Source organism: Nomia melanderi, chromosome 8 (assembly GCF_051020985.1).
Source record: "Nomia melanderi isolate GNS246 chromosome 8, iyNomMela1, whole genome shotgun sequence".
Lineage (NCBI taxonomy): Eukaryota > Metazoa > Arthropoda > Insecta > Hymenoptera > Halictidae > Nomia > Nomia melanderi.
In genome coordinates this window covers 10,794,660-10,819,679 of record NC_135006.1, presented here as the reverse complement: position 1 = coordinate 10,819,679, position 25,020 = coordinate 10,794,660, and the positions used below count along the sequence as shown (strand labels likewise).

The following is a 25,020-nucleotide window of genomic DNA, read 5'->3' as shown; positions in this document are numbered from 1 at the left end:
TTCCGTATTTTTATATAGTTTTATATAGTCTCATATGCTTTCATATAATTTTATATAGTTTTATACAGCTTATCATAGTTTTGTATTACTTCATTCAGCTCTATATAATTTTATACAGTTTTATACTGATGACGAGGTAAACCTCGATGCACGTTAGGTCAACCATGCGACGACACACACAATATCGGGAGGGAACACGTGGAAAACAAGTGAAGTATAAACGAAAGAAAAATACGCGGTAGTGGTCGCGACTAAGATGATGTTCGTTTGTTCGGTGCTTGCTTAGTGCCGCGGTTCGTATGAACGGCTCAACATTAATTTATAGTATTACTGTACTACAACAAATTAGGTGATTAAATTGTACATATTTCTAAAATACACCAAATTTTTTATTGAAGGAAATAAGTTTGAGTTAATTCCTTTTATAGTAAATAAAGATATGAGCGGTTAAAAGCGTCTTGAAGTGGGAAATTGTCAAAAGTCTATGTTCGTTTTGTAATCTTCGTGATTTACACTGGTCTTTACGGTTACGGATTTTTTACGGTGACAGCTTGTCGCTAAGTCACACGTGGCGTTCAAGAATTTTACGATAACCATCCTAAAAATTAGCGAGATTTCGGAGTGCTCGCGCACTTGATCTATAATTACGGGATTATCTTAGGTCGCTTTGCTGGCGATTGGTTTATGGTTTGGGACGAGTTCGTCCGAACGTAACAAGGATCAATTAATATTTATCCAAAAATATCATTAACACGTTCCGTGCCGCGTGGGGTGTATGCGCCCCACGCTGAACTATCCGTTCAAGCCATTGGGGATTGTCATTGTAAAATGAAGAATTTATTAAAAATGTATTATGTAGTCAATTGTGGGCATCTTAATACTATTGTCGCGGCGTGGTAATCACTCTTTTTTACTGCGATTTGTTTGAACGTTAAAAAATGCGGTTCCCAATCGGCAAGAAACTGCACTGTAAAAGTTGCAACATTCTGTAATAAGTGTGTGGATAAACCACATTTATGTTTGCCATGTTTTAGCAAAGTTCACCGTAATATCCCTTCCTGATTATATACAAACTTGTCACATAAATATAATATTAACTATATTTCAACTAAAATGTTTTATTTTAAACTAATATAGACATCATTAAAAAATATTATGTGCGAGGATACGACTCGCTTGGTAGAGTAATGTTCAGCCAGGTATTTGTTAAACTAATTCCTAAAAAAATTAATTTATTGCTTTGTTGTGTTATGCGTCTTAAACTATACACCCTTTTCTTGACAGTTATGAGTTTTGCATTATTTTAATCATTGTAAGGCATACTCCAGAAACAAAACAAAACAATTGTAAATTGTCGGCCTGAACGGAATGTCTTCAAAAAACGGTCTGGCACGGAACGTGTTAACCCTTTGCGGACGAAGATACTTTGAAATGTACAAAACCTTTAACAGATGAAGCTAAATTCTATATCGATCGCATAAATAATAAAAATAAGGAAACTACGCACTGGTCTCTTGCTGTTTGAGTAATCAGATCATTCGTTTGCCACGTACTGTTCCAAATATGAAAATCTGATCTCGCCGAAATGTCGACGTTCGTCCGCAAAGGGTTAATAGGATTTTTGTTATATTCTTATAATTTATGGAAAGAGAGAAGCATGGAGGGAGAGAAGGAGAGAGAGAAAAATAAGAAGTTTTTTCTATTCTGTTTTATTTACGATCTTCGTTTACGCAAATCAATCAATAATAAAAACGACTGAAACCGAAGCGTCAACGCTCATCACGAGTGGACGAGACCCTTTGTCGTACTTGCCCCTTCAGGCGTGGTACATACATACGTATATACAAGTTTCAACGTATTGGAAGCAGTTGTATGCAGCGGAGCCAGAAAAAGGCGAAACCACATTTTTCCCCCACTTCACCTTATTCCTTCCACTACCTTACTCTTCAGCCGCGAGCAGCCTCCAACAATCCCCAACCACCGCAGAACCACTAGCTACCGCCAAGGAGGGGTAACTGTATTCCCCTCATTCCCTCGATCTAGCCACGTGATGAGAGCAGTTCTATGCATTGTTAACACGTTGAACCCGGCGCGTTTTTTCGAAGTCTCTATGTTCGGCGTACACAAAATGATCAGTTGTTTATTCATCTGGCAGCACTTGTTTACTTCAGTACTTTTGACGTTATCAGTAACAATCATCAGAGCCTGAGTAGTTGTGTGAGTTCTTAAAAATACTGTCATAAATACTGGGGACCGCCGGTGGTCCACACCACCAGATGGACCAAACTAGGTATGGACCATCGGTGGTTCAAAAAAAGGTTACTAGAGCGCTCGCAGGCACCGATTTAGACACTGTTGTTCTAGAAAAAAATTCCCAGAACGTTTGTAAATATCGTTAGCACATTGGTAAATGACTATAGGAATTTATACCTATGTTTATGATTGTTTCGTACGTACGATTTCTTAATGATTACTACCAAATAAAATGTTCGTGTTGTTAACGAAAAGAACTCTGAAAAAAATACGAGTCGCATTGGTTAACTTTCATCATTTCTCATCTCATATTCGATACTAATTTGCTATTCGTTAATACAATTACACGTGACCAATCAAAATCATAAGCAAAATCTCTAACGAGAAACCACTCTTGTCTCCGTGCAGTCCCGGGACTGTTCTCATGAACGCGAAAATTTCATTTCGTGACAATCAGTAATAGTTCTTACAAACGTTTTTCGGGTGTAAGAGTACGTTTTGATGGAACAAAGTTAAAAAAGGAATATGTTCCTATAACCGTTTACCAATGAGTTAAAGTTTGTCTATGCAAGGATATTGTTTAGCATTGTTTTTCTGTGTTTATAGGTTAGAAAATATTGTACTGTTATTAAACAAAATATGACAAGACACGCGAGAAATTGTACGGCTGGTGCTGTTTATACGTATCATGAGAAAAAGAAAGATGCGACGGCATCAGGTTATGGAACAAATACACAGAGAGTAGGCAAGGATTCTGTTAAGGATTTTGACTGTTGCTGTCTTACGTTACAACCATGCCGAAATCCTGTTATAACGTTTGTACCTTTCAATTAATTACATTTTTTTCCTTTCTCATATTACTAGTTTTCTTTTTACAGGAAAAATGGTTATTTATTTGACAAAGAGGCAATCTTGGAATATGTTCTAACAAAAAAGAAAGAATATGCCAGAAAATTAAAGGAATACGAGAAACAAAAACAGCAAGAGGAGGTTAGTATGAAATCGTGCAGCTGCCCTAAAATCAATTGAGTTAAATAAAATGTATTTGAAAATGGGAAATACAGTAGATCAGAATGTCTTACAAACTTAGCTACTTAACGTTTTTCACTTGAAGAGCTAGTTGTGCTGGTATACTAAATTTCAGACAATTATTTTAAAACATTATCTCCATTAATAAACATCTTATAATACTTCACCATGAAACATAAAGTATAAATATAAGTAAAAAAGTGAAATCTAATGTTTCTTAACCATAATAAACAAAAATTAATGGTCAAACTTTAAATTAGATCTAATAAAATATCTATAATTCTTGAGTTGTTATAAGCAAATATGTAAATAATTGTAGAGTTTAAAGGGTTAATAACTAAAGTTTATTAGATGCGTAGATACATAATTAATACAGAATGAGCATGTAACTTATTTAAGATTTTGGAATGAACAACTGTAGTATTTTTTCTTGAGTCTTATCTGCTTGATCCATACATTCTTTATTTTTAAAGTTAATTCGTAATTAGATTTCTATAATTACAATAATTACATGCAGGATACTTAAAGTGGAATTTTATATTTTTAGGAGAAATCTCATGAGAAAACTGCTAATGAGGAACTACAAAAGTTACAAAACTTTCTGAAGGGGGAGAAAAATATTGTTTCCAGAAGTCAAATTAGACAAGATGAATCAGCTTCTTCAGTTTCCAATATGTGCAATGGCAAAGATAAAATATTACCTAGTTTTTGGATTCCTTCTAAAACACCAGAAGCAAAAGAAAGAGTATTACAGAAACCAGATAAAACAATTTATTGTCCTATAAGTGGAAAACCATTGAAAATAAAAGATCTCGTACCAATAAAATTTACAGAAGTAAAAGACCCTGATGATAGAAAATCTCTTATTGTTAAACAAGCACGATATATGTGCCCTATTACTCATGATATTTTAAGTAATAGTGTTCCATGTGCAGTTATAAAAACAAGGCATGTTTATTTATAAATATTTACTATTATACATTTCATATAATTAAATACGAATTACTTTGTGTTTAGTGGTGATGTAGTGACAATGGAATGTGTAGAGAAAATTATAAAAAAAGATTGGATAAATCCCTTAGATGGCACAAAATTATCTGAAACAGACATTATACCTCTTCAAAGGGTAATTGTTAAAAATATAGATAAAAGCACAAACAATAATGAAAATAACATTGATAATAATATTGCTTTCAGGGAGGCACTGGATATGCAGCAGTCAATGATCACTTAGAAGGAAAATATGAAAGGCCAGTATTACAAGCGTGAATTTTATAAACATTTGAAATTTATTAACTAATATATTTTATGTGTAAAAATTTTAATAAATTAATTTTACAGAAAAGTAAATATTTAATAAATTGTAATTTTACTTAATTTTGATAAATGTAAAATATAGTAAAATATAATTATAGCAAATATAATTATAATATTACATAATTAGGTACACGTTGTGCCATAGTTATTTCAACGAGGTTTAAATGTTAACATGCAAAACCGTAATACGTTTTATATCAAATATACAGGGTCTCTTCATAAAGTTTAAGATTATAATTTACAAAACCAGATGTCTATGACTTTAGTGTCTGAAAATTGGAAATGTCATTATCTGTTGTTTAGTTCGTAAACCTATAAAATTTCGTTAAACATGGTTTTTATTTAGTTAAGTTACTGTTTACATTACAAACATGTGTTTCATATTTTCACCAATCTTTCATAGTAATTAATTTTGAAGAGCACTTTCCTAAAAATACTTTCCTAATAATAATAGTCTATAATTGCGGAGGAAAACTAATAAAAAAGCAATTTCTTATAGTAACTGTAGAATTTGATAGAGTTTATTTCTCAAGAAGAAACTTTGCAAATATTTAATAGATTAATAGACATAACATACATAAACTCCGAATTTGAATTGGATTGGGATCTAATAGAGAGACTAGATTTTGGAGTCCTATTGGATAAGTGAGATAATCAGATTTAACAGTTTAGAGATATTTTATCCATAGAGATAAATATGGATAAAAATAAACTATTTATAGTTTTTTTGGAATTATTCACAGTTAATTCTTTTTCTTTTATTGATTGCATTTTATAATAAATAATGTGTCATGAGGACAAACATTAAATGTAATTTAAATTGTTAATAATACTACTTTGATTATAATTGTATAGTAATTATTTGTACTATGTCCATTCAATTTTGTTTCCAACTGCACTGTTCATATTGAATTTTGCATTTTTTATTAACTTTAATAAATCACGTAAATTACATTTTACATCAACTTTATATTTTAAATTAAAAATGAAAGGATTATATAATTTGAATTTTGTATAATATTCTGTTTTACAACTATTTTATTTCTATTAAGTTCTTAAAGTAAGGTTTGAAATCAATCAAATCATTTCCAGTATATTACAAAAATTTAAACGTACCACATGGGTACAATATAACTTCAAAACTGAAAATTAATTTAACAGTTCTGTATTTTTCTGTATATTATGTATACATCATCCATAAATTAAAAAAACCTTACTCCCTTTATAAAGGAAGGATTTCTAACGAATTTGTTTGTAATATAAGGTTCATTAAATATGTACATAACTTACAACCTATAAAATAGCAAATTTGTATTGTCTTGTATGTAAATCAATAGCAATTATGAAATATAGAGTATAACATATGATATATTGAATAGTATAACATAGGTAAATACTTAACTCTGATCTATTTACATCTGAATGTTTTCCTCACCATGTAACGAAAATCGAAAAAAAGATCAATCCTCTTAGAATATCGATTGACGATCCAATTGGAAACAGGGCTTTCCTCAGAAAGTGTCGCCATCTTAAGGAACGTGCATTTTTAATACACTCCGAAATTCTGCAGCTCTGCCGGCAATCTACGAGGTTGCGTTAGTGTTCGCTGTTCGCGTGGTGCATGCGCGTGTTCGAAACCGTGAGATTCCCGGGACGATCTTTTTCTTTTAGAAATTTCGGTTGACCCATGTTGTCAGTACCGTTTATTAAGTTAATACTTTTCATAAATCTGTTACCGGTACACTAAAGAGGATTGTTTCTTCGCGTATGTGTGTTTCTCGACAGATCAGCAATTTGTCAATTGTGTAATGCCACGGTGGTAACTCTTACACGTTTAGGTAAGTCTGGAAATTCGGTACTTTCATTTACGAGCAAAATTATCGTTGTAATTTTATCGTGAAATTAAAAAGTAACTCAGCGGATTGGAGTAGTAATAAATCAAGTTTACTGCACAATACAGACCAAAATATACGTACGCGTCAGATATCGAAAAAGTTGAATAATCAAAAGTGTGGGAACTCGATGGGAAACATGTATTTACATGGATTGTGTTTAAATGTGTAACGCAGGGAGTAGTTTGGACTGGGCTGTTTAATTTTGAAAAAGTATTAATTTATATTTATACTGTATATTATATGTAACGTTCTGCAAAAAATATTATAAATTCGGGTCTGGACGCCACATTTAATGATTGTTTTGAAGTGTTTTAACAAACTGAGCTTGTCTCAAGGGAACTGTGTATGGTAATAAAACACATGACACAAAATTGCCTGAGGAACAGAATTTTAACTACAAGTACGTAAACGAAGCAAAATCAGATATCGAATCGTAATGTAATTGTTGGATATTGTAAATATTACAACTTGTCGCAGACAGTGGTGCACGATAAATCAGTAAATGGGCCAATGCGAATGCATCGATTGACGTAGTATCGGGAGCGAGATAATGCGATTGTCGAAACTTGAGAGGCAAGTATCGACGGATTTCTTGCCCGAGTTGCGCGTCTCGCTTTATGCTTGACATATTCTACCTTACTGCGAACGAACGTGTGTTGGAGCGTGAGACGGACGTTGTTCAGCTCATTAGAATCCTCGTCGGTCACATTAATGCTTGACAGTGTACTGTTCATTCAGAAATAAACAAAATTTCGTTTATCGCTTAACCCATTCGAGACCGATTGCAATTGATTTCCGAGGCTATAAGACCGGTTGCACACCGTGTGTGCAATAATAATAATAATGTCCTTGTGTCCTTCGCTCCTGGGGCCGTGTTCGAAAAAAATCGCCGTCTCGAATGGGTTAACACGTTTCTACATCGATGCTTTTTCAAGCGTTCGCTCGCAATTTCTGTTCTTCGGGGTTTTCGCGCGTTTAACCCTTTGACTGCTGAATACTCGGTCCGTACGGACGGCGCGCGGCCAGCGCTGACGATCGGTGAGGACGGAATACTTTTTCGCTAGACTGAACTCTGTTGATTAACCATTCAAGGCGCAAATAGTAATAAGTTATAGTAATCCTTTTGCACAAGATTAAATGATTAAAGAGCGTTATTTTTTCCACTACTAAGGAATGCATTTGTATTCATCTCACACAAAAGTAATTGTATTACTTCTATGTAGGTGATCGAGAAAATTGACAAACGCATATATGCGTCCTTAGTCCACACCGATAGCTTTCGCCTGGCGCATGTATGCGTTCATAGCGGTCAAAGGGTTAATGTGGCGCTACCCTACTACCACGTCTCATTTTTGCCGAATCTGCGTTTCTTATGGAGGTTATTCTATCTTAACCTTTTATAGGTTGGTGGCACATATAGATGCCACTTTTATTACGGGTCAAATTACAGGGACTGCGTTCACCATTTTGATCCTTATGGTGTTGCAGGAACGGTTGGTGGCACAAATAGGTGCCACCATAAAACAAGGAATCTAGGGAAATTTCGAAAAAAAAATTCTCGATAATAATTGTTTTTTAAAGTATTTCTAATATGTATACGGCAGGGAATATGAATTATCATCAAAGAAATAATGTGCCCTATAATGGGTTAAGCATATGGCATTCGATTAATTTCGACAAATCATTCGAAAAGTCGTTCTTGTTTCGAAAAAACACGGCCCTGACATAGTGTTTTCAGAATGCTATGTTCCTATACATTAGGCTCACCTCAGATATTCTACCTATAAATATTTCATTAACACGTTGAGTGCCATGGGGGTCACCGGTGACCCCTAACCAAATCTAATTACTATAGTTCACTCAATTAAACCATGATTATTTGAAAACATTTCTATACTATAAATAATGCTAACTAATGTGGTGACATTCAGCTAGATGAACCTGCAATAATAACAGTGCAATTCAATCAAATGATTTAATACCATATTTTTTCCATTTCAAGTATTTTGTACCATGAAATCGTGCGGCATTCAACGTGTTAATCTATAAAGTGTGTAAAGTAAACGAGGTTATGATGAAGAGAGGCAACCATGTTCATTCAGGGCACCGTTTTCCATAGTGTCAACACAGAACCGATTTCTATCTTTTGATCAAATTGATTACTAATTACTCAATTACTTACTTACTTACTTACTTATTAAATTAGTAATGACGATGCCGCCCCCTGCCCCCCTCTGTTTTTCTATAACTGAATTGCTGATCGACGCAGTTGATCTAATTGGAACAATCAAAGCCTAGATTGCTGCTCCATTATACTGTGTACACTGAATTACGTGTTAGATGAACGTAAGATATTTTATAAATATTTTTGCAACTTGTCAAGCAACAGAGTGTGAACTCACAATGAATTTTTGCGATTTATTTTAAGAGTAATTTTATTAGTAACATATTAATTCCATTTTATGCATAGCACCAATCACGTAGGCATCATTCATTGCTGTGATGTAATATACACACATCATCGTCAATGTCATTGTTAATGCTTCAGTGTACAACCATAGTAACGTTGGAAAAATACTATCGATTACACGGCAGTTATATATATATATATATTTTCTCTCTCTCTTTCTATCTCTTTTTGTGTGTGTGTGTGTGTGTGTGTTTTATATGTATATACAGGGTATAAAAAAATTGCTGCGCACAATGGTAGGACGTGTACAACTCACTAAACTGAGTAAACAGACCCTAGCAAACATAGGTCTGAAAGTCAATAGTTTCCGAGACAAAAATAGGTTTAGTTTCAAAAAAATGTATAGGGATCAAATAAAGAAAACCGAATTATCTCGATAAGTATCAGTATTACGAATACATGTTAAACAAATATTACAGGGTATGAAATACTACATGTCACGGCGGGAGAAATTTCACCGTGACATAACTTTGAAACATCCTGCAAAGATCACGTCACAATTCTTAAATAGAAACCCATATTTTCTATTTCATATTTTTAAAGCCGACATTCAGACGTTTCCGAACTACAGTCAAACCTGTTTTTTGTGCGGTAGATAGGGACCGCATAAAAGAAACCGCACGAAAAAAAATGTTCAGAAATTTACGAAATAGTGAGAAGGTGCTTTCAAACAAAATAAATAATTAAATTACACGTGGTATGATTAAAAAAAAACTTAATTTCTCATAAATGGAGAAATTTTCACAAAGCACATAATTCACTGTTACTCGTCGTAGTCCATTCTTGCGATGAACTGGTTCAAAATCGCTTTCGTCATTTGAAAAACGACACCATTGGAGTTCATATACCGCATAAAAAAAATCACACAAAATAAATCGCATATTCCTTTAGTCTCCCATGCGTTCTTATAGGAGTCTGTAGGCGTTTTACTCGCTCCACTGCATTTCAACGGTGAGATATTTGCTCGATATGAGCGGCCGAAATCAACCGTTTGAATGCTAAACAACTTTTGTGGTTATTTACCAAAAATGCTTAAGTGATTGGGTGTGTATGCAAAAAAATTAATAAGAGTAGTTATCCAATGAGATCACAAATATTGTGTTATTACAAAAAAATATCAAAAAATAACATTTATTCAAATAAACTTACTTTTATTTATTTCTTTAAATAAACAGAAGCGCCTCCGCGCTCTCCGCGATTTTGGCACAGCGCAAGAAGAGCGCTTTGGCGCACCTCAGCACTCAAACGGTTAAGGACAGGTTTATATTGACGTTTTACAGGAAAATATGAGAATGTAATATAATAATATAGAATAATACGCAATTATATGGCATATAACAATAAATTTATTAATATAAATTATATATAATTCCATATGATTATATAAAAAGATATGCATTTATATGTCATATATTACATGAAGTAATATATAATAATATAATATATAGTATGTATAATGTATAATTGTTTAATTTATTGATTTTCTGTAAATCTTTTACACCAGTGAGCGAACTTAAAGAATCTCAAAATTTCTGTTGAAAAATTGCTCAAGTTGAAAGTGATATAAATTTATAAGAAAAACATTTATTTTGAAGTATTAAAGGTAATGACCTTAGAAAGTAGTTTTCCAAAACACTGCAGATTGCGGTGCACGGTCGCCAGCGACGGCCGGCGAGCGGTGGCCGTGTGGCGCGAAAATTCCGAGCACGCGCACTTCACGGACATTTCCTTACCCTGTCCTAAAAAAAACCGATCTCACGCTTCCCGCGAGGAGTTCCTCTTCAGAAATGTCTACAGAATCCAATGGAGCATAGCAAATTTATGTTAGCCAACCCACTTTTCGTAGAAATGTAACAGAAGTGCGTACAAAGTACGCGCATCTACCCTTTTTTATACTTTGATCATCATTTCCAAACATTTAATGATACGCAAAATTCAAAAGTTTTATAGCTACGTGTTCGGCCAAGTCTCCTTTATTTTCTGCGACAAATTTTAACTGCCTATCGTTTCGTAGTTTTCACGTAACACTTGGTTCTCTGAAAGATTCGTTCGTTTTTACAAAAAGCCAGTTTTTTCGAAAACTGGACGTGACCCAGCAATTTGATTTTCGGATTCGTATTTAGGGTAAGGAACTCTATAAGGATCACCTAGTGGCTATTCAAAAACAAAAATCGTGTTCCACAGTATTATTAATTATAAAAATTGTTTATAATCTGTTCTTGGTTGTTGTCCTCTTTGTGATATGGTATCCATTGAAAACTGAATCATTTCTTTAGCTACGTTTTAAATTTCTTGTCGAACCTATTCTCTTTGAATTCTCGGCGTAAAATTTAGTTTATTAACTCTTTATCAAGTATCTTGAAATCTTTTCAATAGAGTTCAATAGACGTCAATATTTTTCCTGGAAATACATTCCGTGGGAAATTGTCATCCTAGATAGTGGTTGAGGAAATATGAAATTTTAATTGAAAGGAAAAGTATTCAATTGCTTCATAAAGTTATGATAGCTACCAAACGGATCAGAGTTTTTTGGAAATGTAAAAAGTACAAGCTACAAAGTACAAAAATATGAACTTTAGAACACTTTAGAATTTATCAATATTCGCAAACAGACTTTCCAAAGTGAATCGTTTTATATTCTCGATGAGAAAAACTGTACACACTTTACGTACTTTTGGAAACTAAATAATATATTTCTGAATTTTAACAATATAATATAAATATTTAAACTGTATATGAAGACTAATTGCTTTTAAAGTTTGATAAGGACACTTAATTGTTCTTTACGTTCTATTACTCTCTATTATCATAGATAACGTTGTACTCAGTTTTGCACCAAATATTTATTGAGATTTTAGTATTTGGTCCAGAGACCTTTTGCTTTTAGTATCACAATCCTTTGGGGTATATTTTCTACTAATCGTTCCCAGTAATTCGGACTGATTTTGTCCCATTCTTCTTGAATCCTAGTCCAAGGTTATCTAGTGACGTTGGCATCGTGTGATATTCGCAGTGATAACTTTCTTTTCAAATGAACCATTTTACTTGTACAGGCCAATCTAATAATTTAAAATTGTTATTACTTATCCAATTTTGTACCGATTTTGCCACGTGTTTGGGATCCCCATCTTGTTGAACCGTAACTTCATCCTCGGGATATGGCAGGTTATCTACCATTTCTGATAAATGAGTTTATAAAATAGTCATGGAACTGTACTGATTCATGTTATCAACCACTTGGTGTATTGAACCAGTTTCCATAGGATGTCATACATCCCCATAATATAATGGAGCCATCGCCATACTTTAACGTCTCTTTCACACAGCGTCGTTTAAGGCTTTCACCTTTCCTTTTTCAATATCACACTCTGCCATCTGATGATATTACAGATCTCCATTGATCGATAGTCCAATCCTTGTACTATTTTTCGAATGCTAAGCATGCTTTAACATTCTTTTTCGATAGCATTGATTTGGATTTCTTTTCATTGCATATAAAATTCTGGTTCCTCAGTTCTCTCATCGCTGTCCATTTACTAATTGACTTTCCTATACTCTCTTTTAACCCTTTGCGGACGAAGATTCTTTGAAATGTACAAAAGCTTTAACACATGAAGCTAAATTCTATATCGATCGCATAAATAATAAAAATAAGGAAACTACGTACTGGTCTCTTACTGTTTGAGTAATTAGATCATTCGTTTGCCATGTACTGTTCCAAATATGAAAACCTGATCTCGCGGAAATGTCGACGTTCGTCCGCAAAGGGTTAATATATTCGCGGCCATAGAAGCACTCGAAGTTTCACCGCTTTGAATATGTCAACAATCTTCCTTCTTGCGGTGTTAATAATTTCGATCGCCTTCCAAATGATGTTGGTATGTTAACACAATATTTTTTTCTTATTCTTTGAACAAGAGACTGACTTACATCACTTTCTCCGGCGATGTTTGGTGTGGATGCACTAGATTTTAGCTTTAAAATTATTTTACTCTTTATTTCTTTCGATATTGGTTTCAAATTATGAAAAATATTAACAAACACATTATAAACGATGCAATTAATATTGGAGGAAATTAATCTTCTACTAACAGAGATTAACGCTAGTAAACAATAAAATTAGTAACGATGAAAGCTTAGGAGCTGGAAAATGACTGAAATAGGATGCGTTGCAAAACTGAGTACAACCGATTTGCCATTTTCGGAAGCATAAAAAATAAAAACAAACATTGAACGGTCTTGAAAGATAGTATGTAATGTATTCAAATAAATGTAAACATTCGAGGCAATTGTATAAAGTGGGTTCAGTATCGCTCATTACTGTAGTAGATAAATAGTGCGGCGAAACAATCGTTGTTTATAAATTTATGAACAAAGTTTTAAAGTAAAAGTTGTTCCGTTTGATAGAATAAATATAATATCAAAAAGAGAAAACTTTTTTTGAGTTCAATATTTCAAATTTCAAGGTCACGATTGTTTTTTCATGATGTCTTTGTATTTTCTTTCTACAGTATAGTACTGTATGAAAACAGAAATTCAAGAATTGTGTACAGTAACGATGCGCGTATCACGCGTTTGCGTTGGAGTCTGGAGCATCGAAGTTCCCCAGCAGAGGACAGAGCAAAGAGAAAAGTAGACGGTGTGGATACCGCTTAATAAGAGGTTCAGCTAGGTCGACCGATCGTGATATGAAGTGCATGCGTAACGAATAGTCTATGGCGATCGTGTATGCACATGCGAAAGCAGAGACGGCGACCACCGCGATGTTTGCGCGCGCGCTCGGCACCACGAGCGGGCGATAAGCGGTGACATGGCATTATATCATCGTCCACGGACCGTGTTACCGTTGCCGGGCAATTTCTGTAGTTCTTTCACCCGTTTGAGTCGGGCGTGCGATACGATTGCGGTAGAAATTGGTTTGAGTGCCATTTGTGGGGAATGTAGATCATAAAATGATTCGCTGCTACTCTTGAGGATAGTTACAAATACATATTAACCTGTTACTTGCAAAGAACGACTCGTTCATTCGTCATTCGCATACCTCTCTAACTTTTTCTTCTTCAATTTTTCATTTTCTCCAGTTTTTGTATAAAGTTTGTTACATTTAATCATGCTTGGTTTCATTTAATCACTTTAGCAAGATACATCATATATATAAAATTATATATATATATAAAATAAATATATATAAAATATATATAAAATATATATATATAAAATATATATAAAATATATATATATAAAATATATATAAAATATATATATATAAAATACTATATAAAATTCTATAAAAAGATGTAACATTATATAAAACTATACAAAGCTATAAAAAACTATATTAAACCATATAAAACCATATAAAACAATATAAAACTATATGGAACTACATGAAAGTATACAAAACTATATAAAACTACATAAAACTATTTAACACTATATAAAACTATATAAAAATATGTATTACTACATAAAACAATACAAAACAAAACAAAACTATACAAAATTATATAAAACTGTATAAAACTATACAAAATTATATAAAACTGTATAAAACTATATAAAACTATATAAAAATGTGTAATGCTACATAAAACTATACAAATCCTATGGTTACCTAGATTAATCGATATTTATATACAAAAAGAAGGATCCTGGATATTCTTTATTCTTCCATGTGAACTTCAACAGTAATTTGCAAGCAAACGAATGATTTCTAACCCATTATTTCATTCAGGCTATTGCCGCTGCGATGAGTAGAATACGATGCAGCAATGCTTCTTTTTAAGGTCGAAAGGAATTTGGCGGTAGGTTTCTCACTTGAATCTACATCAAATGGAAAATGTAGAATTCATCGATGACATTCAAAATAAAACATTTATTTCTATCCTGTGCAGTATAATTGAATGTCCTATTTGACTTTTAACGCCGAATATTGTACTGACTCAATATAAGTACGTATTCAACTATAAAATATTTTTGCATATATGACTTGAAATAACTTGAAAATATTGATATATTTGTGTGCATATAATTTAACTTGCAACACAGATATAACAAATACAAAAATGCATTTATTTTTAGTTTTCAATAGTTTATTTGAATGATGCAAACGTAACAAGAATGTAATTAGCTAATAACACAGAATTCATTTTCAGATGGAATACTTTTTCCTGATCGAAAGGTTCACACATGTATCACCATCGATTAACAGTGAATTTCTATTAACAAAAGATAGATACTAACAGGTTACAGAATTCGACTAAACATTAAAGGTTATGTTGCACAAATGCGACGTTCAAATTCCACGTGTTAATAAAAAAATAATGAATAGCTATTCATATCTATATAACGCTACTGTTCAAATGATAACTGTCCAAGTATTTATCAACAAATGTTATATGCAAATACTTATTTATATTGGTTTTGTGATAAGATACTACATTTTCTTATCTTCTTTACTATAATATTATACGGTTAATGCAGATAAATTCATAGCCCACGTTGTAGTGAATAGTACGGTATCATAAAAATGTTTGTTTAAACTCAGTCTACTATGCGTACATAAGGTTATTATTTACATTAACGATTCCTCACCGATTGGGCTGACCTTGACAACATATCTCAAGGTCGTTGAAATCGGTGATACATGGTAGATGTAAGTAATTACCGTATATAAATTTGTTTATTAAAATACGAATTTTCATAAAGCCAGTACAATTACGTTCTCTGGCAAATGAAAATCGTGCTTCGATTTTCTCCCTCGAGAATTAAAAAAATTTTTAATTAAATTGAGAAATATTTTATTTAGCGTGTTCTATCGTTTCGAACAACCGAAATACAATGTTTACAATTTCTCATAGTTTGCGTTTGATCAGAAATTAAATGATACTTGTCTACTGGTTTGCATAAAAGAGTTACGTTGTTCGGTGTGATACGTAATCAAGGTAGGTAATAGTGACATTATAACAGTTGCGCAAAAACTGACATGAAATTATTGAAACGTTAAGCTACTATATACGAAGATACCAAGAGAAAAACAGGATTTCTTTTCTAAGCATATTCACGTCATATTTTCATTTTGCATAAAACTAATGGTTCGTAATACCGATGATTTGCATGATTCTTGTTACACAGCAATTACGATTATATAATTTATATCTAAGAAACAAATAGTCATATCAGAAGCGACTTTTTTCCTTGGTACGCGCAATTTTTTCTTAGCAAATGTAATCCATCGCTCACGAAAACGCAATAAAATCTTGTTATACACGTTGAGTGCAACCAAGCTTTACAACATTCCTGGCAAGCTCGTTGATAGATTTACAATTTCCAGAAAGAATGTACAATCCGACAGAAAAGGAAACTTGACGCATGTCCGAACAAACAATTTATTTTGTAAACAGATCCGAGGACTATGTTTCTTCGTAGAATGTATAACCTATATTAAATCCAGTTAAAGAATTCTTTACAATGGATTTACTTAAGAGCAGAACACAAATTTCAAACTTGTTAGTTTTATCTTTTATTTTCTATGATGTCATGTCTGCATACCGATTGTTGTCAATCTGACATCTAATAGTACAAGCAAGAAGAAAGTCACTCTACCGTGCAAAAAGTAAGTTGAAACAAAAATTTATTTTTTATAATTGTACAACATAATGTCATTCTATATTTTCCATGTACTATAATCTGCTTTCGATTACTTAACCTCGGCTGGTCTGGAATTAGCCACGTTCAGGTGTACTAAACAAATTTTCAAACTTGATTTTTTCGGAAATAAACACCAAGATGAAAAAATTGTATACTTTCCTTTTGATTTTTTGTTCATGTGGAATCACCTACTTTTCGCTTGTACCGCCGGATTGGAAATACAATAGTTTATATAACATAGTGCATTCGTTATAATAAACAGGACTTGCTTCAGAGCAAGAGACGGAAATTTTCACTGAGTTCAACTTATATCACTATACATAGAAACACTTAGATATCATATTGTTATGTAATATATTTTAAATATATAATCAACTCGAATTAAATTTTATATTTTTTCAATGCTGTAGTAATTAGCGAAGTTGCATAGCTAAGTATCTTTGTATAAAAACGAGATTTCTCGTTACCGGTACGCAAGGTGTTAACTATCGCTCCTAATTCCCCTCGGGGGATGGCAATTGCGGTATGGGAATTGGCGATGCCAAGGTGTTTGGGCTGGCCCAACCAAGCCTTAGTAGGAACGAGCTACCATAATATGGGATCTGGGACGTACAACCTTCATCCCAGCAGTTTTACCAATAGACCCTCATAACTGGTATCTCTGGGACCGATGCTCGGTATCTCGCGAGAATACTTCGGTCGCTTGGGGTTGGTTTCGAGGAAGTAGTGATTGCAAGCCCACAATCTGAGATAGGGACCTCTCGAAGGTTTCCGCGCGTGAGCAACGTTCCATCTGCTCCGGCACCAACTTGGATAGTTGGCAGAGCTTTGGAAAGTGAGCTCGGTGGTACCAACAGTCTACAGTTGGTTACTCACATGATCCTAACCGGCCTGCGTCTGAAATGGGTAGACAGGCAAGGGGATTCGGACGCACGCTTCACCTCAGCTCGCGGTTCGGCCAATAATAAAGACGCGCCGAAACTATTTCCGCCATCATTCAAGACATCAGGTTTTTTGAAAGTTTTGACGAAAACACCAAAAACCGTATCTCAGCGCTCATGACGCAAAAACAGTCTACAACTCCCTAGATAACTCCTGGTAAATGGGACCAAATGTCTCCGGTACAGGCATCTCCCACACAAGAGAAAACCGATTGAAAAAAAATTTCCGCTATGACTATCGGGCCGACCGCGACTGGATATCCCCTCTTGCCTCTCTACCCGTTTCAAACGCTGGCCAGCTCAGATCATGTGAGTAACCAACTGTGCATCCGTGGGACTCGTCATCCCCGAGGAGATTACAATGAAAGATCTTCGCATCCAGTTGATTGAGCCCAATCCCATATCCCTTTTGCATTGCGCATGGTTGCTGTCTAAAGTAGGCAGGTATTTTGATGTTAAGCTAGACAGTTTCCCTTTGTTGTTCATTGTTCGTTAGAAAGTTTTGAATAAGAAACTATACTTATAGGTCATAAATATTTTTCCTGAATGTGATAATGAGAACCTTGATAATGTTAATATAAAGTGTTCGGATTGAAAATATTAATATGTTCATTTTAATATTTTAAAGGTACATCTTGCTAACTTTATCACGGAAATTCGCTAAATGTTGTTTTAATCCTTTGCGGACGAACGTCGACATTCCGACAAGATGAAATGTTCATATTTGGAAGACTGAGTCACAGACAAATCGTTTAATTACTTGAACAGCAAGAGATCAGCACGTAGTTTCTCTTTTTTCTATTAATTACGCAATTGGTATATAATTTATCTTAATGTTTTGAAGGTTTTGTACATCTCAAAGAATCTTCGTCCGCAAAGGGTTAATCCCTTATAAAGAGGCTATCTGTGACACATCATTGTAATGATTATCTAAGGCATAAAAGGATGGTTATTTGAGGCACAAAATTCCTTCCTTAATTTGATTTATTAATTTGAGAGTACCACCTCGATCGAAGTGACTCTGGCAAATTTTCGGATAAAATATCGATAATCTATCTGATGCGGTCACGACAGATCGCAGATAGGTTCGATTGGATAGTAGTTTTTTCTTCTCCATTTCTGACGTAAGGCGTTTCGCAAAATTTCCGCGAGCGTGCTGCTAGTCACGAGCAATCGTTTCCTCCAAGCGGAAACCGCGACTACAATCGCCAGTTAATAAATACGTGGTTGTGTACAGTACAGGTTGGCCGGCGTGGCACACTCGTACTCCCTCGTACTCACTCGTACTCACTCGAGAAGTGTTACGTAACGTAGTCTTGCGTGTTCCGCGTCGCGTATTACCTCATATCGAGGCAATTCTCGAGCACAGTGCGGTCATTTTCCCACCGTCGCTCGTAATATGCGTGAACTTGTTTCCGTTTCGGCGAGAGACCGTGCTACAGTTACAATGTCTTTCAAATACATAAGTATGTATCGGAATAGAGCTTGGCTTAACCATTTTACGATGCTGTACTTATCAATTGAAACAAACCGAACCTAATGTTGTTGGTTCTGTTGAGTCGTATCGAAGTTCGGGATATGGTAGTGCATTGCATTCTCATCCCATTCTTACACTATTGTCTACTAGTATTATACTGTACTATTACTAGAGTACTATTAGTAGATTACTAGAAATAGATCGAAGTCGGTTTAGAGAACAGAGCGATCGCGTCTGTAAACTGCAGAATACTGACTGCGGTCGTGCTTTTCCTGGATTTCTATTACTTTAGGGACGTGGTACACTGTTTGTTAGGAGAGTCCTCGTTGCGACACCGAAAGACGATGATGCGTTAAAGCAGAGGAAGTGGATCTTAAAATTAACGACGCTGGATCAGTTCATCGTCAAATTTGCCCTCCTCGATTTCGCTGTTTCAGAAGGTTGTAGAAAAATTCTCTTGCCGCTGTAACTTTTCAGCTTGTGGGTAGCCGACACAGATATGGCGTGCCTACTATACATTGTAGGACTCATGAGGAGAACTGAACATCGATAATCGACTTTCGAGTTTCTTTATTTAACAGGCAGCCGAGATTCCACGGAATTGTTTGTTCTATGCACCTCGTCACATGTCGCGGAAGCGATACGCTTACATTTGGATTCGCGTGTGAATTTTGCGGGACGTTGTATGAACCTAGTAAAAGTCGGGAGTGGGGATGAGAAGAGGAAAAGTCAGTCATCGATTACACTTGGTAGGCTGCCATATGGCCGATGGCTTCCTCGTTAAACCTTGAACAAGTAATCTGCCCCTGAGACGATGCGATACACCGAAAATCGATGATTTCGATCCTTTTATCGAATGTGAAGGGTTTTCCAATAGGGACGGGTCGATGTTGAGAGTCTGTGACGGCCATGTTGTTTTGGCGGCGTCTGTCAAATCTGTTGTTTGTAGTTCAGTCAGTAATGCCAAATCACCATGGCAAGTTACACGATTGAGCAGTACGTTCAAGTGATAAAACTTTATTATCAAAATGAGTATTCGTTAGTGTAAACGTTGCGCCCATTTTACGGCAGACGCGGTGGCCCTTCAAACGTTCGGTTTCGACTCTCCAACGTTTGGTGGCCAAATTCGAGACGACCGGTTCGGTAAACGATCAGCCAACACCCTTTACGTTAAAGGAACACCAGATCGGCCGAGAACATCGCCGCTGTCCGTGAAAGTATGCAGGAGAACCCGAGACAGTCAATTCCTCGCCGTGCACAAGAACTTGGCTTTTCGCAGACTTCAACTTGGTGAATTTTGCGTCGGGACAATTATGTACTGGTTTCTTGCTGTCTGAGTAGTTGAATCATTTGTTTGCAACTTAGTATTACAAACATGAAAGTTTGATCTCGGTAAAGTGTCGACATTCGTCCGCAAAGAGTTAATGACTATAGACAACGCCGTTTGTTCGTTGACTGGGCTTCGGAGCGTTTGGAAGAAGACCGCAATTTTGGCCGAAATATCATCTTTAGCGACGAGGCACATTTTTGGATGAACAGCTATGTTAACAATTGAAATTGCCGTATATGGGACGACGCCAACCCACGCGAGGTTCACCAGGTGGCAACGCATCCACAAAAAGTTACAGTTTGGTGCGGATTTTAGGCCGGCGGTGTCATTGGTCCGTACTTTTTCCAAAACGACGTTGGTGAGGCTATCACCGTCAACGGCGAGCGCGACAGATCGATGATAACCAATTTCTTTTGGCCCGAATTGAACGATATGGACCTGGACGACATGTGGTTCCAGCAGGACGGCGCTACAAGCCACACAGCGAACGCCACGATGGACATTCTGCATGAACGATTTGAGAGAATGGTTACCTCTCGCGGAGGTGATTTGACTCCACTACACTTTTTCTTGTGGGGTTTTCTGAAGTTGCAGGTCTATGCCAGTAAGCCGCAATCGACCGATGCACTCAAAGTCAACATAACCAAGGCTAACGCTCAAACTCAGCCGGATCTATGCGGCAGAGTCATTGAAAATTGGACCTCTCGGATCCGTGCCACCGTGCGAAGCCGCGGCGGACATTTGAACGAGGTCATATTCATTAGATAATGGCATACATGAGCCTTTCGAATAAAAAAAAATTTCGTTAATACCTCACACACAGCTTGTTTTATTCCATTTCAACATCGATCCGCCCTTATTGAAAAACCATTTATTAATACTTGTTATTTTTTAGTTTCTTTCGATGAAATCTTAACGTACACCATTTTGTATCGAGAAAATGTTGAGGAGCACAATTAGGGTGAACTTATCTTCACTCTAATCGTATTTTGAGAAATGTAAATATTGAGACAGCGGACTTATTGAAAGTTGAAAGACGGAGCTCAGCGAAAAAGAAAGTTCTGTATAATATTCTCAACGAGGTGACGATTGACGAACGAGTGAATTTTTCGGCAGTTCGTAAACGAGTGATTTGATGAGGAGCGAAAGAACATCGATATGATCCTGTCTTCACTTTAAAGGAGAGGGGTGAGAAACTGACTCACCCCACGCGACGGTGGCGGAGGAAACTTTCAGAGCGAAGAGTACGTGACGAAAGATAATGCGTAAAATAGTCAAATTTAAATTTGACCGAATCGACCTCGAAGGGTCTCCCAACAATAGGGTTTTTATGGTGGTCACTATTGTTCTGTGAGTCAGCGGTAGACTCCGGGAGTCGAAACCCCAGTTTTGCTTGAAAAACTGACCGCGGAATGCTCGATTGTACCGTTTGTAGTTAGTTATACGCCAGTTTAATCGATTAAAACTAAGAAAAAGGTAACTTTGGTCACAGAAATAGGATGTTTAGAAGGAAAGTAAGATACATGTTGAGCAATAAAACTAAATTAAGTCCGAAAAGAATTTACATAGACAGAATTGCAACAAAAGAAGAAAAAAATATACAGAGGAGAATATTGTAAGTTGCAAGGGAGGTGAGAGAAGGTAGAGAACTAAACATTGTGTTTCATAAAGCAAGAAAAAAATTCTATGCTCGTGTTCGAAAAAAGGGAAGAACGGTTAAGAAGAAGGAGAGCAGGAACAAAAGGAAAAGAATGGATCAGCATTCTGTGTACACAGTGTATAGTCAGTTGTTGCGAGCCTGGCAATTGTACTAATATAAAGTACTCAATGATATGCATTGTTTCTTATTGAAGCGGATCATCGGCGACATCGACTCTCCTTATTTGATCGCTTTCTGAAAGTCGATCCGAAATCAACGATATCCGTTTCGATGGTAGGCAGTGCGGACCATGCAAAGCAAGGCAGCAGAGAGAAAGTGTTTGCTCGACAGTGAATGCAACATGCGTGCCGACGTGACCTGGCCAATGGTTTAGGAATTTGATTTGATATTCCCGTGTGCGATTCAAATAATTATCAAACGTAAAATGATATTACGGTAACCAATGGCGGGTTTCCGTCTCGCAATCACCGACCAGTATTCTACGTACCCTTACAAGAGGGAAATGTTATTTGCATTTGAAACACGCTTTGACCTTTTCGGTGCCGTGCGAGTCCCCGGTTTCTGGTTGGTTCGAGTCGCCGTCGGCGATCTTGACTGGGTCACGCTACCAATAATGATATTCGAGACTTGAGCAAAACGTTTTAGATTTCTCAAGGCGGAAGCGCAACTCTTTCATTGGCTTTTTGCAGCGACCTATTAATAATCAAGAATCTATTAAGCCACTTGGACACTGGATGCAGTGTATATACCACACATATACACAATATATCTTTGTTCGTAGCCTTTCTTTTAGTATACTCCTAGTATATTATGTACTCTGCAGAGTATACTACTTTGTAATCGTTAAGTGCTGGAAGGTTTGGAGAATATCTAAATAATTACAATCCTAACACATTGCGGCTATAAAGCGAAATATTTCCAGTTACGTGTGTATTCAGTACGATTACACAAATATTTTTCTGTATTGTGAAAACTTCGTCACGCAAGTAAGTAAATAAATAGATAGCTACTACATTGGGAGAGCAAAAAAGTATGTAACTACTTATCTGGTCCATATGTGATAGTGACATGATATCATACAATGATAGCCAGAAAAAAGCGAATAGGAGAAAAGCGCACAATGTAAAATATGCACAGTCCACAATTCATATACATATTGATTATGCAACTATATTATGAATTATGCAATTATAATTGCAGAGAAAAAGCGTAGATCGGGAAGGAGCTCAGCATATTTATTGAATTATTGCAGGGAAATACTGACTTATTGTTGAACACATTACTAATTGTTTTGCCGTTCTCCTTAAATACCATAGTTTTCTGGTACTTTTTATAAGTATTAACGGCTGCTGCTATTGTGCATCCAAGAGAGATTTATTTACATTATAAGGATTAGCATAGGTGCGGTTGGTCTTTCCACGGGGAGGGAACCCCCTGCCAACTCTTATGCATTACACTTGCACAATTCATATATGCACGGGTCATAGACTGTGCGTATTTCACATTATGCATTTTTTCTTTGTGCGTTTTCGCACCTGCGCGCATTTTTCTGTATGCTTGTTTCCCGTTTGCTTTTTTCGTGTAACCGTCTTCAATCAAAAGCAGCTCTATCGAAATCTGTGAACGTGTGTTGTAAATCTTGTTAATCGATTAAATCGTCTTGATTCGTCTCCAAAGGACTAGGTAATCCCCATTCTCTGAGTAAACGCGTTTAACGTGATTAGAATACGACGCAGTGAAGAAAGAATAGGGGGCAAGGGGCTGAGCGCGATTTATAAACAACTAGATTTCACTGTAGATGTTGCCGGGAACCTTGAAAATGTTATCAGTGACAAATGGTTGCGAATAATCTGATGTATGTGTAAATCTAATGTATCCGAATATTTTTATTAAACGATATATTCTATTATTTTCGTACGAATGCATTTCGCTCGGGCAATTTTGATGTTCTCTAACAGAATTGCAGCAATATAAAATGGCAGGATAAACAGGCAGTTACGGCAAGAAAAGTACAGATATAATATACATAGTAACATACTAACGTGCATTTTAAATCGGAAACTTTATTAAGAACAAAGATTAATCTTATACTTTATTTTTTATTACTGTTGTTCGTTCTGTTATCTTTAATAAATTTATGGGGGTCTTGATTAATGTACAATGCTTTTTTGTCTGCTTTCTTGTTTCGGTAATGAGTAATGAGATGTTTCATTATCATTTAAGTCTATTTTTCTCTTGCTTCGGCAATTACCATTACAAAATCCTTATCAAATAGATGTGGATTAATGAGTGTTATCTCGTAATTTTGTTGTAATAGTAATAATAATAGCAATAGTAATAGTAATGGTAATCTTGTAACAGTCATTGTAATGGTGATGATCATGGTAATCTTGTAATAGTAATTGTAATGGTAAGAAAAATCTTGTAATACTAATTGTAATGGTAATGGTAAGGGAAATCTTGTAATAATTGTAATGGTAATGGTAAGGGAAATTTTGTAATAATTATAATCGTAATGGTAATGGTAATGGTAATGGTAACAATAATGATAACAGCGATAATAATGGTAGCAGTAATAGTAGCAATAGCTGTAGTAATACTATAGTATACAGTACATTGCTGTTACACGAGTATCTATGTTTTTTTGTGTATTCGGAAAGGAGGCTCTTTATACGTACGTATATATTATTAATTCGATAGTTACTCAATATCGATAATGACGTAATACTTGACACTGCTGTTCGCTGAACAGATGAAGGCACGAGTTGTCGCTAGTTATCGCAACTTGTCGCGAGACTCGCTTCGCAAATATTCGAAATGGCCTTGCGCGTTGCGCGAGTACTTGCAACTTTTACGTCACAGGTCAAACAGACACGCACATGTGTAGACGCGCAGAGGGGAAGCAGCGAAGTTGCGGTATCGTTGCACTGCGCTTCGCCGCTTTGATTACATAACGTTGCGTTGATAAGGAAGTAAGCCGGTCGCCTTGACATTGTCG

General features: G+C 35.5%; 2 protein-coding genes across 3 annotated transcripts in view; both read left to right on the top strand.

Annotated features, from left to right (window-relative positions):
• The first annotated feature begins 2,089 nt into the window (after positions 1-2,089).
• Positions 2,090-4,632, top strand: LOC116427549 (nitric oxide synthase-interacting protein homolog). 2 transcript variants are annotated; one of them, XM_031978018.2, is made up of 6 exons: positions 2,090-2,217; positions 2,860-3,068; positions 3,132-3,243; positions 3,830-4,230; positions 4,300-4,408; positions 4,480-4,632. In XM_031978018.2, exons 2-6 carry the CDS (start codon positions 2,893-2,895, stop codon positions 4,549-4,551), a joined length of 870 nt encoding a protein of 289 aa, XP_031833878.1. In that variant the 5' UTR covers positions 2,090-2,217; positions 2,860-2,892; the 3' UTR covers positions 4,552-4,632. The 2 variants fall into 2 exon arrangements, with proteins under 2 accessions (XP_031833878.1, XP_031833877.1); XM_031978017.2 differs by lacking the exon at positions 2,090-2,217 and adding an exon at positions 2,644-2,744.
• A 1,532-nt stretch (positions 4,633-6,164) lies between these two features.
• Positions 6,165-25,020, top strand: part of cyc (basic helix-loop-helix ARNT-like protein cyc) — a 145,932-nt gene continuing 127,076 nt past the window's right edge. The window contains exon 1 of the mRNA XM_031978015.2: positions 6,165-6,437. The gene's annotated coding sequence lies outside the window, so the exon portion shown is untranslated. The remainder of the gene's footprint in view (positions 6,438-25,020) is intronic.

What these genes read in the sequence shown, in the direction of transcription:
- LOC116427549 (XM_031978018.2), top strand. Translation starts at nt 2,893, where the DNA reads ATGACAAGACACGCGAGAAATTGTACGGCTGGTGCTGTTTATACGTAT. An exon ending in AACAAAAACAGCAAGAGGAG is followed by an intron (nt 3,244 to 3,829) that starts GTTAGTATGAAA and finishes TTATATTTTTAG; the next exon opens with GAGAAATCTCATGAGAAAAC. An exon ending in ACATTATACCTCTTCAAAGG is followed by an intron (nt 4,409 to 4,479) that starts GTAATTGTTAAA and finishes TATTGCTTTCAG; the next exon opens with GGAGGCACTGGATATGCAGC.